At 42.2% G+C, this 15,567-nt stretch overlaps 1 protein-coding gene across 1 annotated transcript; it reads left to right on the top strand.

The window, feature by feature from the left end:
• Window positions 1-5,264, top strand: prdm14 (PR domain containing 14). The gene is made up of 8 exons (XM_040043676.1): window positions 1-1,301; window positions 1,571-1,624; window positions 1,735-1,895; window positions 1,985-2,255; window positions 2,336-2,538; window positions 2,878-2,979; window positions 3,867-4,086; window positions 4,482-5,264. Exons 1-8 carry the CDS (start codon window positions 668-670, stop codon window positions 4,640-4,642), a joined length of 1,806 nt encoding a protein of 601 aa, XP_039899610.1. The 5' UTR covers window positions 1-667; the 3' UTR covers window positions 4,643-5,264.
• The last annotated feature ends 10,303 nt before the right edge of the window (window positions 5,265-15,567 follow it).

A 15,567-nucleotide genomic window follows, 5' to 3' on the forward strand; every position in this document is an offset into this window, starting at 1 on the left:
GCTTCATTAATGTTGACCTCTGCTCTGGCCAGCGGTTCTTTAATTAGTGTCATGACCCTGATTTGTCTCTCTATTTACTGGCTGACTGGTAAACTGTTCCTAAAAAGCACACCATCATGCAGTGGGGTCATCTGAAAAGCCTCTGATGAACATTTGATGTGTGGCTTGTGTGTGACCCTTCAGCTGGAAATAATGCAAAATCGGCTGTCCGAGTTCACTGCGGATTGCTTTCCCCCTTTACTCGATATGTGCTCAGTATTTTCATCTGTCGCCGACAGTTTCATTGCTTTTCATTTTAAAAGAAAAACACTGCGAACCTGTTGTAGATTTCAATTTCTTAGCCATAATCATCTGCAGTTTGTATCAGTTCCACATTTAACCAGAGGGTTGCCAAGCTTCTTAACACCTTTGGAAAAATCTTAAAATATTTGGAAGAAATGTTCATAACTGGAGAGCGAAGTAAAGTCTTACGTTCATTAAAATAATCAGTTCTGGTGGGTTCGGCCTCTTTTGATGTCCTGTTTCCTTTTTTAGATTTCTTACATTAAACTTTTATGACTACACCCCCTCCCCTCTACCCACGCTCCCACTTGCTTCTATCTCTCTTCCCCACAGAAGGCTACATCATCTTCTCCATTTGACCCTTTGCCTCACCTCCTGTGCTGTCATGTCGGTGTCCCTGTCCAGCATCCCTGTAATGCTGAAGGAGAAGAGCTATCCAGCCGGCATGCTGAAGGGCAGTCCTGCCCGCGGCTTCTACCCAGCTCCTCTCCCCGGCCCTCATCACTATGTGGACTTCTTCCCACGTACGCACAACCTTCTCCACCCGCTCAAGTCCCTCGGTCGTCTGGTGTCGGACGCTCAGGCTTCCCTGCCGCTCAGCCTGCACGGCGGGGCCACTCCCTTTCTCGGCCAGGCCGGCCACAACGCCTCGGTCCTCCACGAACACATGTTGAGCGCCTCCAGCATCCCGTATCTGAGCCAGATGTTGCCCGGACACCCACTCTACTCCAAACCGGAGGAGCTGGCTGCTGTGGTGACCGAACACGCCGCCGGTCCGCTGTCTTCAGACTTCAGCAGCCCGTCCAGTGAACGGTCTTCTTCTGCTCCTACATCCGCCAACACACCGCCCAAGGAGAGCTTCCTTCGGCTCCGGAGCACGGACCATTCCACAGAGAAAAAGGGCGCATCGTACAACTTCAGTGAGGACGACTTGTTCACGGTGCTCTACGGATACTCCGGCAGCCAGGAGCGTAGCGTGGGTCACGCCATATCAGGAGTGGCCCTGCCGGAAAACTCAAGTGAGAATTCAGATTACGGACTATGGATTAAAATGACTGGCGTTTCATTTTGTTTGGTGTGCGATAATAAAAACTGCCCTTGATTTCACGCTATCTCCCAAACATAAATGTTTCCCTGTCACTACTATTATAGCCGAATATAACACATCGATCAGAATCTTTGTAATGCGGTTAAAGATGAAACACTGCTCAAATACTCCCGCTGAAATAGTAACGAGAAACCTTTTTTATCTCCCTATTTTGTTCACATTTGTTTGTTTTCTCTTTAGTTTCTGACTCACACATTTTCCCACTGGACAAAGAAACTCTTGAACTTCCAGAGGGTAAGAAGCCACCATTTTTATCTATTTATTTATTTGAATCACCTTTACGTGTGTCCTTGATTGCATGATAGAGTAATGAAATCTGAGACCGCTTTGGCTCTGTGCTGCAGGGTTAACCATTCTCCAGGCACCCTGGGGAAACGCTTCGAGCTGTGGTGTTTTTGCGGATAAACGCAGTATTCCTAAAGGCGCCCGTTTTGGACCTTTCCAAGGAAAACTAGTCAACACAAGCGAAATTAAAATATACGACGATAACACCTTGATGTGGGAGGTAGGGTGGTGAATTGTCTCCTCACAGTACTGGTCTTTATCTAGATTATTTTTTGTCGGTACTTCTAATACTTCTAACACACCCTGCAGGTGTTTGAGAACGGCCGTCTCAGTCACTTTGTGGACGGGAGAGGAGGATCTGGTAATTGGATGTCTCTGGTGAAGTGCGCTCGCTTTCCCGAGGAGCAGAACCTGGTTGCCGTGCAGGTCCAGGGCCAGATATTTTACGAGGCCTGCAAGGAGATCACGCCAGGCCAGGAGCTTTTGGTGTGGTACGGAGACTGCTACATCCAGTTCCTCGGGATCCCCCTCACACTGAAAGACCCTAGAGAGGACAGCAACGCGGTGCCTCCCTCTGAAGGTCAGGATTTAATCTTCTTCACTTTTTTAATCACCATACATATATTTAGTTTGTTTATAAAAAAAAACGTTTTTCCCCAGATTCAAGCGAAGGCTTCAAGTGTGACAGATGTGGGAAGGTTTTTGCGTACAAATACTACAGAGACAAACACCTGAAATACACCCGCTGCGTGGATCAGGGGGACAGGAAGTTTCCGTGTCACCTCTGCAACAGATCTTTCGAGAAGAGGGACAGATTACGGATCCACATCCTCCACGTCCACGAGAAACACAGACCTCACAAGGTACAACATCCCTGCATCAGTCTTGCTTTTGTGAGGGATTTCCACACAAACCTCCCTTTACATGGTTGTGGTCTGTGAAAAGTTTTAGATGGTGCTGAAAGAACAGCTCCTACACTGCGTCACAGGGACCGTCAGATTTTTATTGGACGTAAAAAAAAAAATAATAATAAAAAAAAGAATAACATTTATATGAGACTTGCATTTTGTTTTGTTTCTGAAAAGCGAAAACAACTCCGAAATGTATTTAAACCCATTCACAAAATGAGGTTAGGTTCTTTTTAGCTTTATTTTGAGCTTAATGCATTCGAGTGACACTTTGTGTATGTGAATTTGCTGCAGTGCTCGGTCTGTGGGAAAAGCTTCTCCCAGTCCTCCAGTCTCAACAAACACATGCGCGTGCACTCGGGTGAACGTCCGTACAAGTGTGTCTACTGCAATAAGGTAAGAAGCTTTTTTTTAAAATTCTTTCTAAAGATGCGTTTGGCTTGACAAAGACGAGACCGTTTGACAATTGGCTCGATGCTAAAGAAAAATAGGAATAAATCCTGGAATTCGACTTAATTGCTGGTGCCAGAATAGTTTGAATACGCCATGGGTGTGCTGCCAAAAATAAATATATACAAACAAAATAAAATGAAAATCTTAGAAACATAAATTGTTTTACCAGCAATAACGACACTGTCCTCTGAGAGGTTTTTCCCAACCTGCTTCTATTAGACCTGCAGGCTTTCTACTCGTTCCTCTTTAAACCATTTCGGGTTTCCTCCTGTTACGGTGCATTTGGCACGCGCCTCTCCTTATTGTTCCTCGCGGAGGGCACGCTCTGCATAGACACTTACATGCTAATTATCGCCAGATGTACACCCACCCCTTTGTCTGCCAAGATTATACTTTTATTTTATGGCCCTGGAATGAGCAGAAGTTTTTCTTTGTGTTTTTCGTTCTTTGTTCTCGATATCCTTCCCTTTTTATGCGGACTGTGGACGTTTTGTTCAAGCTGTTCCACTTTCTCCTTTATTTCGACTATTTTAGCAATGTGGCACGAGCCCAAAGGTTTTTGCCGCCTTTGAGCAGTAGGCTGCCCCTAAAAATGCCACAAAAACAGGGAAAAAAAAATCCTTTAACAAAAGTGTTCACGAAATGTTAAGGAGCATTAAAAAAAATCAAAAATCAAAACTTTTTCTGAAAAATATTTTTTTAATGGCTCCTGTGAAAAAGGTAACTGTTAGCTTATAAAAAAAATAAACAACGTTTATCTTGCCTTTATCTTGACAACTGAAATTGCGCTTATTTACGCTTACCCAGTGTTTTAAACTCCACTCTCCCAGGCCTTCACTGCCTCCAGCATTCTGCGCACACACATCCGACAGCACTCCGGTGAGAGGCCCTTCAAGTGCAAGCACTGCGGGAAGGCCTTCGCCTCCCACGCCGCCCACGACAGCCACGTCCGTCGGACGCACGCCAGAGACAAGCCGTATCCATGCGAGCTGTGCGGAGTGTCTTTCCAAGAAGAGCAGGAGCTTAAATACCACATGAAAAGCCACAAAAGTAAGCGCTCAATTTAAAATACCCGCATGGGAAGTGTTTTAGGCTAACAGCATGGCATCAGGTGTTTTTTTTATGGGTTCAGACGTTTTTATGGGTGCTGTCTAAAGCTTCATTACAGTAGAGCAATTGAAGCAATCGAATATTAAGAGGAATGGAAGTTCAGTACTATTATTATTATTATTATTATTATTATTATTATTATTATTATTATAATAATAATAATAATAATATTCCATAATAAAATTAACCTAAGACAGTTGAAATATTAATTAGCTTTGCTACAGACTGCTGTCATTGGCAATGCCCTTAAAAAAAACTACTGCAAACTGCCAAACTAAAATGTTGCATACTTTTTTTTTAAACTACATATTTTCTGGTATTTTTCTTCCCCGCAGAAAGGCAAATCTTGGACAGCACCATTCTCCCGTCTTCTCCGGAGAGAGGATTGCAGGAGGAGTCCCTGTTTCCGCTGAAGGACCATCAGAAGAATAGCGGACAAAACTTTCCTTACAGCGGCTTAACAGTTTTAAATCCAGAATATCGGCCCTGGAACTAGACTCCACTTTCTTCTGTAAACATGACTGATCCTGTGATATATTCTAGATGATTTGAGACAGCACAAACACAGCGAAGAATCTTTACGCAGTGTTTGTGGTGAGACTGTGAAAGATGAAGGTAAATTTGTTGTACAGGCCTATTTAAATAGGTAGATAATAACTGGATAATTTGAGCTGCTGGGCAACTGTGTCCGCGTCTGTTTATATATGAACATGTTGTGTATTGTCATGTGGCTTAAAGCTTCTCTACTATTGTTGTGCGGGACAGTTTTGATGCATTGTAATGCCTATTATTATTATTGTTATTATTATTATTATTATTATTATTATTTCCTTGCGTCATCTACCGCTTCAAAAGCAAACCTATTTTATCGCTGTAGATTTGAGTCGATTTGTGTATAAATGTACCCCCTCCTAATTTATAATGTATGATAATGTTTTTTACTGTAATGTTAAGCTGCCAGAAAGCAACTACAAGAGTCGTCGTTTGTTCACTTTGAGCGTCCACTTTTTCATGGTTAACCTAAAAAACAAAAATCAGCGCATGCAACAAGAGTGTTTTTGCTCTTGTTTATTTCCGAATGTAGAAAATGTATTTCTAAAACGAATAAAATAAATTAACACTGCCCACACTGTGCACTCTGGCTTGTTAATAGTCTTAAAGGGTTTTTTTGTTTTTGTTTTTGTTTTTTTATGTTTTCATGATGAATAAAACCTTTAAACAGTTGTTATTTACCATTACAACCAAGAAGCAAGAGTTTTATTTTATGTAAATTAACATAACTGCATCTCAACATGCCTAATGCAATCTCCATTCCCAATTCCAGACATGCATCCATCCAGTCAGGCACATGTCACTCCATATGCATTTACAGTCTGCCGAGCTTCTTTTTTTTTAAGCCACGTGATGAATTGGATGCGTCATGCTCACAGTAAAAATGAACAAACCCCACAGGACCAAATGAATGACAATGAAATGAAGCAGTAAGGGTCATTTCTCCACACACAAAGGCAGTCGCCATGACTGACATCTGCCCTCATGCTGGCACAAACTGTCCCACATGTGTTCCCCTGAGATCGGATAGATAGAGAAAAGTGTGTGTGTGTGTGTGTGTGTGTGTCTGTGTCTGTGTCTTAGGGTTAATTTAAGGAAAGCCCCAATTGGTAGTGTGGTGGTGGCAACAGCATGAGGTCTGACAGATGACACAGTGTCCAGTCTTTGTCTCTGTGCTCTGTTATGTCACCTTTAACCTCTTGGCTGCCATCCTTCAAACTGTTTGGAGGAGTAATATCAATCACACTGCAAAGGTAGGTTCAAGTAGAACGTAGAAGAGGAAAACTATGAAGCAAGACACTGAAGAAAGTGAGCGAAAACACATCACGAAGCACGACATTTTACAAGTACCAGTAAAACTAATTCAAAGTAGACATTCAAAGTTGCCATCAGCTCAGAGCAATTAAAGACTGAAAATTAGACTTCCTCCTGGGTTGTCTGCAGAGATAAGAGCAGTAAAGAGATTAGCAATCACTCCAGCCTCTCTGTTTATTTTCTATAATGGATGGACAGCAGTCGTCAGGGTCAGGGGTCACCTCCTTACTCAGTGTTTAACAGCCTCCCTCTCTCTTCAAATAGCCAAAATATGGATGCTTGAGCAAGTGTAGATCAACCTTCAATGGACCAGCCCCTCCCACGTATACAACCCCTCAAGCCACCATGAATGGGCCCACTGTGAAAAGACAAGATACTCCCCTTTGTGGTCTTCCAGGAGCAAAAGGGGTGGAGGAGAAGGACGGGACAAGAAACAAAGACAAAAAGAAAGACAGAAGGAGAAAAGCGAGAATGAGCTGCCAGAGCTGAAATACTGAGATTGTTAGCATGCTGTGCTAAAAGACTGGTTTTACTAGTGCCTCTGTGATTGGCTGATTTAGAACTCAGCGCTAAAGCGTGGAAGAATTTTTATTTAGGTCGTTTATGTGGATTGATTTCACACTTAACCTCCTGGCAAGCTAACAGGGCCCTCTAAAGGGCAATCCATCGGCTTCATCTCTGTATTAATGTGATATTAATGATGGGAGGAGTGGAGTTTTTATGGCAGTTAATTCCCTCTGAGGTTGAAGCAATAGAGCATAACATTCCACAAAGCAGTTTCAATACTTTGATACTCTGTAACACTCAAATGCGACCCGTAAGAGTGCAACATTCAGTGGTATGATTCAAATATTGAGCTAATCATGCATTTACACGCATGATTAGCTCTTCTCTTCTCTCATACAGAGCTGAGTAGTCAAATGCTCTGATGTATTAGCTTCTATCGATTGCCTAATAGCTGTCAGTGTGTATGTGTGTTTGTGTGTGCTGTAGTCTGATGTTGAGGCTAGCCGTTGCTCCAGACAGGCCTCAGATCTTCAGCTGAGTGGACTCGTAAAATACAACCACAGCAGCTCGGCGTCCATCTGTGCCTGAGCCTGCGTCAAACCACACAGCAACTCACTGATGAAAAAGATACATGAGAACTTTAAAACATGTTTCTTCTTGTTCTTTACAAATGGTCAAAGTTTAGTTTTGATTGCTACTGCCCCCTTCATCCAGCATTTACCTGATTGTCTTTTGCATTTCGGTCAAAATATGCAATTTATGCACAAAATATACACAAAAGAAAAAGCTGACAAGGGTGACTTCCTGTACCACCTCTTGCCTGAACTCTCTTAGCCAATATACAGTTCAGTTTTATTTCTATAGAGCTAAATCACATGTCACAGGTTCAAGGGGCTTTATATTGTAAGGTAAAGACACTGCAATAATACAGAGAAAACCCCAACATTCTGACGACCCCCTCATGAGCAAGCACTTGGTGAGAGTGGGAAGGAAAAACTCCCTTTTAACAGAAAGAAACGTCTACACCAGTCAGGGAGGGGCAGCCATCTGCCAGATTATTAATCGAGATAAATAATTGAATGTAACCTCTGACGACTAGTATTTCACGAGTGAGATGTGATCCATTGTTCATCATGGTTCTCACTTTAGACAGAGTTCTCCTCTTTGTCACCGTAGCGGCTCTGTGGTGTAGCGTTTTGACCATTTGATTAACTAACAAAAGATCCCTGGTTCAGTCCTGGGAGAAAGCTCAAACCCAGAGGGATTCGTGTCAGGGAGGGTGTCTGGTGTAAAAACTCAGCCAAACCAAGCATGTACAGCTTCCTGCTGTGGAGACCCCCTGTGAATAAGGGAGCAGCTGAAAGTAGGTTCTTTATCACCATGTCCAGAGAGTCCGAAGAAGAATCAGAGGAAAGATTCTGGTCCTCTCTCAGTGATTTGTTTATTTCTCAATCATCTGTTGTTTCACTTGTACTTCGAATGAATGTAATGCATCTTTCATTTAATTTAATTTTAATTAATTTTATTAGTTTCATGTTGTTCAACAGCATGTAGGCACTGACTCTGCAGTTGTTTTTGATTTTTGCATGTGTTAATTCAGTCTTTTAAATCTACTTTGTTGCATTTTTAATCCCAGCTTTCTGACATTTAGTTCATCCTTTCAGAGAAGGTATTCTCTGTGTGACCCTTTCTTTCAAAGAAATATTAGACTTAAGTCATTTTAGTTTGAAAGGACCTACTGAGCTATGCCACCCCCTCCTGTTCCCTCAGCTGAGAGATGAAGCTGATCAGCTTGTGTCCTGCCATTCATGCCTCGGGTTGAAGATGTTTTCTTCGGCCAGTGATTTCCACTGGGACAGTGGACAGTAGAGGAGTAGACATACAGAGAGGATCAGCATCCTGCATGCTGCTGGCTGGATGAAAGCAGATCAAACACTGTCTGCAAAGCCCCTCCATATTGCTCCTGAGAGTGTGTATCCTCTAGGTGGGATTGGTGTGTAGGGTGGGCAGATGGCCTTATCCTTCCCTGTGGGGGCTGGTGTGAGGTTCCACTGTGGTCCCATGGGGCAACATATTTGCTGACACACACTCTTACAAACACACACCTCACATAACCCCCAGCAACTCACAAAGCAACCTATGAGAATCTACTGTATACATTATATCTGAGTCTTCTGGTACCTATCTATCAATCCATCTATTTATATCCACCCATCCTGTTTGAACTATTTAACCCCTGATGGATTGCAGGGCTTCTCTTTCGAGTCAATTCATATGCAACTAAGCCGAAAGCAGTGATTCTTCTTGTAGGCCGACATGTGGCATTGTCATTCGGGATGTTAGAAAGTGTTATAGAGTTCTCCTCCCCATGCGTTGCGCTTTACAAAAGTTTTTCTCTGTGTGCTATCTGAGTGTCTTTAGCCGCAAGGCTTTTGTCCGTGCCCAACTGTTATTCCTGCGGGTGATGAAGTTGGTGGTAGGTTAGTGAGGAGAGGACTTAGTGTTACTGTACTGCCCTTGCTCCCTCCCTCTTTCTTTTGCTTCTGTTTCTACAGTACATCATCCCACCTTTTCTTGTGACGCCTCTGATGTGCATGCATTGAAATACTTCTTCAGAACCTTTTTAAGGTTATTTGATCCAATGAGAACTGGTGTAAATACTGTATATGTTTTTTTGTTTTTGTTTGTTTTTTCCGCTGACACACGCTGACCATGTAATTCCTTTGGAAGAGCTGCCTCATGTTGTTAGACCCCCAGTTGTGCATGAGTCTTTTCTGGGGTGAGTATTTTCTTCATTCTGGTGCATACATGCATTAAGGCACTTCAGGCATCCTTAATGTTTTGTTTTTTTGTGTGTTCCTGAGGGAAGGATTTACAACATATGGACACTGTACTCCTGAAACATGCGCATCCATGCACAGACAAGGTGACCTCTCTGCCTCTAAAGATGTTTGCCGTTAGTCCAGCTAATCCTGACTAAGCTGTCCACTTAGATAAACACTTGGAGGGTGTCGCTCCCGTATGGTATACAAAGAGTAAGTGCCAGAGTTCAGTTCACTTTCTCACTTTTACTGTCACATCTTGGGGAATGGATCTTTCCTTGGGGGAGGAAAGAGAGATAAAGATTTAGAGACAGTCTTACACATAGCTTACTGTACCAGTGTCACTTTTCTACAAATACTGAAGAGCACAGAAGATGTGAACATGGAGGAAGTGGGAGATTTCATTCCTCTTGGGGTGGATTAGCTAATAAGCACCCTTGTCTTTTCCTCATCTTCCTTGTTTCCTTCATCAGTTTTTCCCAGAGAATGCACAGTCACCAGCCACACAGGACAGCCAGTGATTGATTTTCCCACTGACTATCACGAGAGCATAGGAGTGAGCTGTGCAATCTACTATAACCAGTGAGTGTACACTGGACGGCCACAAAATTAAAACCACTGACAGGTGAATTGAATAAGATTGATCATCTCATTACAGTAATGTGCACTGTAACGTCATCCACACACAGCCCACTATAGTAATGGCACTCACTGATGGCAGCAGCCTCCCTTTGGAGGACAGTGCGCCGCACCAAACTGCAATAATTGCTCAGAACAGCTTGGGGAACACAGCAAAAGGGTGTAAAAATGAGCTTTTTCTTCCCACTGTCGCCAGGTGCTTATTTGTGATAGGGTCATCTGAAGCTAGTACAGTCTCTGTAAATATCATGCTCTTCCCTTGCCTTTAAAAATGTTGTAATTCTAACTATGCTTCTATTGTTCGTGAAACAATTTACTGTGACTCCAGTCAGCTCCCGCTGGTCTGTGAGGTCAAAGGATAGAAGAAACTAAAAGGCCCCAGGGTGTGGATGTTTAGCAGCTACCTCAAGACTGACATGACTGTTTAAGCACCTGATGGTTCGCACTGGTGCCAAACATCGGCAAATCCGAGGCCAAACAGTCGTAAACCTGCTCATCCAGGAGACCAGAGGTAATGATTCAACAGAGCGCGGGCTGACAGTGATGGAGATGAAATGACGAGGCGGTTACTGAGTGCACTACCACAGCTAAAAGTACATGTGCTTCTGCTTTGCGGGTCACGCCGTGCATGCGTGTTCCTAAGTGTATTGTCTATCAAATGTTTGTGACTGTGCCCTGCCACAGGAAAATAAAGCGTCTTGGCCCTGGAGCCGCAGCCGTCCATCCCCACCCCCAATACTGAGTCATGATGGCTTTTTGACAGTAGAGCTTGGAAGGCAAATGCCCCCTGTCCTGCTGAAACATTCATGTAGCCTTATGATCCTCTCCTCCAACTAATGTACCCTAACAGGCCTTTATGGCCTCACTCTAGCCTAGCGTCACCTTAGTGCTGCTTCCCGGCATCTAAGTCCTTAACACCCTGCTGGTCTTTTAAGCCCTTTCAGCAGTTTTACTGGAGAGGCCTTGTCTTAGGAAGTTTTCCCTAGCAGACAAAGGAAGGCTGCATAGTCATTACTCCAAGAGACGCTCTAAATAAAGCTGCATATATGCACATGTGTGTCCTCCATGTCTTTGGGGATGGCTAAGGCAGGCTCTGTCATTTGCTTCCAGGTTCATGTTGTTTCCCTTCTTGTTTCTTTCATCCTTCACATGTGGTCATTGACAGTTTTTGTAACCTGACTCCTAAGCACTGCATTGATCTGTTAAGATTGTCACTTTTAAAAAAAGCCCCATTAGGGTTTAAGGTTAGACAGTTGATATCAGCATCCGTTAGTGCTGCGTAGTGACCCGGAGAGCAGACAGGAAGGCGTTGAAGAGCAGGAAGGGACCACTGTGTGTAGTTACATAGTTTGCTTTTTAAAAAAAAAAAAAAAAAACAAGAAAAAAGTCAGAAGATAAAACTTAAGAAAAAGTCAAAGTGCTGTAAAGCTTTCTGCACTGAGCAAAATGACCTCAGTGTGTCATTGGACCGTGTCCTCTGTGTGTGTCCACCCTGTGTGGGTCCACAGGGAGATCTGGCCTGAGCAGTGTGTTTTACTATTCTCTCGGCCTCCCCACTGTGTTTACCTCTCCGTGGTAAAAATGCCATATGCTAAATGGGCTAGTGTTACGGCTCTGGTTTCCAGGCGGCCCATCGGCCCCACACACACTCCAACATCAGTCAGAATGGATATCTAAGCTATATCTAAGCCTATAAAGTAGAACATCATTGATCTGTTTATGCTTTTTTTTAACAATCTCCAACACATGAGATTCATCTCGGTCACAGACAATCTTCTGATGCTCATTGATTCATTTGGTAACACCAGACCAATTAATTAGCGGTAGTGATCTATTACCTCACAGTGTTTACAATTCAGGAAGTCAACTGAATAATTGTTGCTTGGTTTGTTTTATTTTTAATTAAGCATTCAACAACACATATAGGCTCACACAACACAACTTTACACCCCAGACTACATTATTGACAATGTTCTTATTGACTGAGATAATAGTCATAGAAAATGCCTCAGGATACGGTAAGGACCAGTCCATATCTCTCTTAATGTACATTCATCAGAAGAAAACCGCACACGTCTGCAAGAATTTTCTTCACTTCTGGAGTGAAGTGAAGAAATGGTGCATAGTGTCTACATACCAGATATAAAACTGTGTCCAAACATCTTTATTGTATCTGTTTTACTAAACAGTTTGCTAAATTTAAATGATCCTAATTACAAGTTGTAAATCACTTCAACTGAAGACTGAAAAGCACAACACGATACAAGCAGGCAAAAAGTGAGCTTTTACTTATGAGCTGCTACACAAAAATCTATGCTAAGCTGACATTAAATTAAAAATTTAAATAATGCCCAAAATTAAATCATTTCAATTCAGGCTCAAGGAAGATGGGCTACAAAAAGAGGCAGGATGCACATATGAACTGACAAATAAAGGGCAAAGAGGAAGTTTTTCCAGATGTCCAGTAATTCCAGAAATATTCAGTGTCACGAACAGAAAAGAAATGGACATAAATGTGTTATTTAAATTAAACAGTAGACCATTTGAAATTTAAAAAGGCTGAATTTGAGTTTTAGCCTTTGTTACATTCCCTTAAAAGGTCCAGGGATGAGGGAAAGGGAAAAAAGGTGTTCGGGTTGAAAAAAAGGAGACATGGGGGCAAAATGGATAAATTAAAAGGTTTCATTAATGTTCCTATTACTAACTAAAGACAGACAACTTTTAAAGAAGGAAAACAAAACCCAGGCATTGGCCAATAAACTGAAAAGTAAGTAAAAAAAAAAAAGGGTTAGTTACTAAAACACTCATTTCCACAGAGCAGGAGCAATCAACCACCATGCACACAGCTCACTAGCTGCAAAACCACCAAAGCTCTCTGGCATTAGGGCTCACCTTTCTCTGGCCCTAAGCACTCTTAATTGCGGATGGGAGTCAGCTGTACAAAAAAAGGTGGCACCTAAGGCAGGGGAGATGGCATAATCCTGAAAACACACATCGCAGACTGGAAACAATGCCAGTGTGATACTAGGTGTCATCAGATAATTGAGTTATCACACACACTATGGGAATTGTGGCTTTACTAATCTGTGGTACTGACAAGAAAATAAGTATACAATAATTATCATGCATTGAGCAGTGCTAGGAAGAGAAAAGACAAGAGGAGGGAAGTAATGAAGTACAAGTATATTTTTACTGTACTTAAATAGCGTTTTCAGGTATCTGTACTTTGGTATTTCTGACAACTTTTTACTCCCTACATTTAAACACAAATATCTGTACTTTGTACTCCTTACATTTACCAGGCTCATTACTTTAGGTTCTACTGTATAATTTATGGTTTTATAGGAGTTAAAGTGGACCAGAGCAAGTTGTGGTACTTTAGCATTAAGCTAGCGCTACAGACGAGGGGCTAGCATAAAGGGAGCAACGTTATTTCAAATGTAAAACAAACTGTTTGCGAGCAGTCTGTCGCACTCGCACAGTGTGTTGGTAGCTGAAGGTCCACCTGCTGTATTTCACAGGGAGAGATAAGGCTGAGAACGGTTTTAGTCGGAGGTGGAGAAAGATGTAAGAAAGAGGGAAAGGGATGGAAGAAGAGGGGATATATTTAAAGGTAAGATCTGATCAGTGACACTTGATATACTGCAGATTTAAAGAATACATGTAATTTTACCATTTATAATCTATATATGATGTGTTTTCATAAATTATGTATTTTCATATTGTGAAACATCCAACCTTGTGTTATTCAAATGTTGCATGAAAGGACTTTTTGTGCAGGATAAAAAGGTTACCTTGGAGTACTGTGGTGAATTTACAGTAAAGCACTGTGTTGGACTGTTGCACAGTGGCTGTGGTGCTCGTGGTCAGATTTAGGTTGAATTCAGTTGTATAAATCCACAAGAGCAGCAGGTCAGCTGATCAAAGTCTGTACACAAACAAAATCTGTTGGAGCTCACGTTTGAATTTTTTTTTTAAAGTTGTAGTTGTTTTCCCTGCGCTGAGCAACTGCAACAGATCTTAGGGTTCCCCCATCTGCTGAAGCTCATGACTTTTTCTACTGTATTTTTTTAACACATATATGTGTACTTCTACTTAAGTCAAAAATGTCTGTAGTTTTTCCACCTCTAGAAAAGACTTCATATTTACATACGAGGCTGATAGGAAGTTAAGCCACGTCTCAAACTGAAAGGAGGGGAGCAGACAACTGCAACATACATAAACTCGTGAAGTGATCTTAAGACGTTTTTAATGTACTCAAATAAAGGACTCAGCATGTTTCTGCAGAAGTTTTCTTTAACATTGATTTATTCTCTACTCTGAGACTACCAGACCCTCACTAAGCTACCTTTCAGACACTGTTAAAATGCCATTCCAGAGGACCAATAAAAAAACTAAAAGTTTCAAGACCTTTTAAATATATCTGCAAATTTTGTTTTATTTAAGAAATAACTATACAGACATTTTGTTCTTTCCAGAAAGTGTGAGGAGAGTTAATTTGTTTGGATTTTTTGGGATACACCGATGACAGGTCTGAGCAAAGATAAGCATGTGGCATTAGTAGCCCTCATTGCATGATTTTATATCCACTCTGGGTCCGTCTCTCAGGCTCCACCTCAGCTCTCGCCCAGCGAGCTCCAGGAGCAGATCAATGTGTCTGAAATGGAGCCGACCCGCAGTCGGCAATAATGGTGCTCGTATCATCTTAAAGGGCTCTTCCCAGAAGACCTTCCTCCTCACACTCTGATACATGCGTCAAACACAGTAGCCAGCAGAGGGGAGACAGAGGTCAGTCCAGTGTTTAGCTTAGCGAGGCCTGCTAACAGTCAGAAGCTTACATTACAAGGTCCTGTTCATTAAGGACCCCAACAAAACCAGCGGTAGTTCTCAGACTTGGTGGCATATCGCAGGGAGGGTGGAGTGGGTGGCTATCATATGATCTGCATGTTCTCTGCAACAGGAAGCATCTGTTTTCTTGACATGAAAAATAAATCAAGCACCTTTCAGCCTTCTTGTCTCTCTCTCTCGCTGTGTATGTGTGTGTGTGTGTTTTCTTTTTTTCTCACCGACCGCAAAACATAAATTATGGCACCTCCTACCATAAAAAGATCGATTCACGGGCACCAAAAAATTCTGAATATGATTTTTTTTTTTTTTTTTTTTTTTGCAGACAGGGATATGACCAGTGGATAACAACTGGAGATGTCACCTTCACCACTGAAAAATAGTGACTGCTTATTGGAAGCCAAATTAGCTTCACTGATGAGCCACTCATCTCTAAAGGTCCTGCTGGACCTGAAAGGCCTCCTCAGGGGAGAAGGGTTTAGATGTGACCCTTCCTTCCTCTGCTTTCTACTGTGGGAAGGCCTCCTGAGGACAAGCAAGCAGAGGGACATCGTAATGCATGAGGTGACAATTTTTATGGAATTTTTTTCTTTTTGTGGTGGTCCAAAACATATTGGTACCATATTTATGAGTCCACCTTTTCTCTCAAATAAGGTCACTTGTCTTTAAAAAAAAAAAAGAAAAAGAAAACACTGAACTCAAGGCTTGAAAACAGCCTAGAAACCAATGGATGACGTAAAAG

Source organism: Simochromis diagramma, unplaced genomic scaffold (genome assembly GCF_900408965.1).
Source record: "Simochromis diagramma unplaced genomic scaffold, fSimDia1.1 OVJJ01000602.1, whole genome shotgun sequence".
Taxonomy (NCBI): Eukaryota; Metazoa; Chordata; class Actinopteri; order Cichliformes; family Cichlidae; genus Simochromis; species Simochromis diagramma.

Coding starts and splice junctions, on each gene's coding strand:
- prdm14 (XM_040043676.1), top strand. CDS start 668: ATGTCGGTGTCCCTGTCCAGCATCCCTGTAATGCTGAAGGAGAAGAGC. Junction 1,302..1,570: donor GGCCCTGCCGGAAAACTCAA/GTGAGAATTCAG, acceptor TTTTCTCTTTAG/TTTCTGACTCACACATTTTC. Junction 4,087..4,481: donor CCACATGAAAAGCCACAAAA/GTAAGCGCTCAA, acceptor TCTTCCCCGCAG/AAAGGCAAATCTTGGACAGC.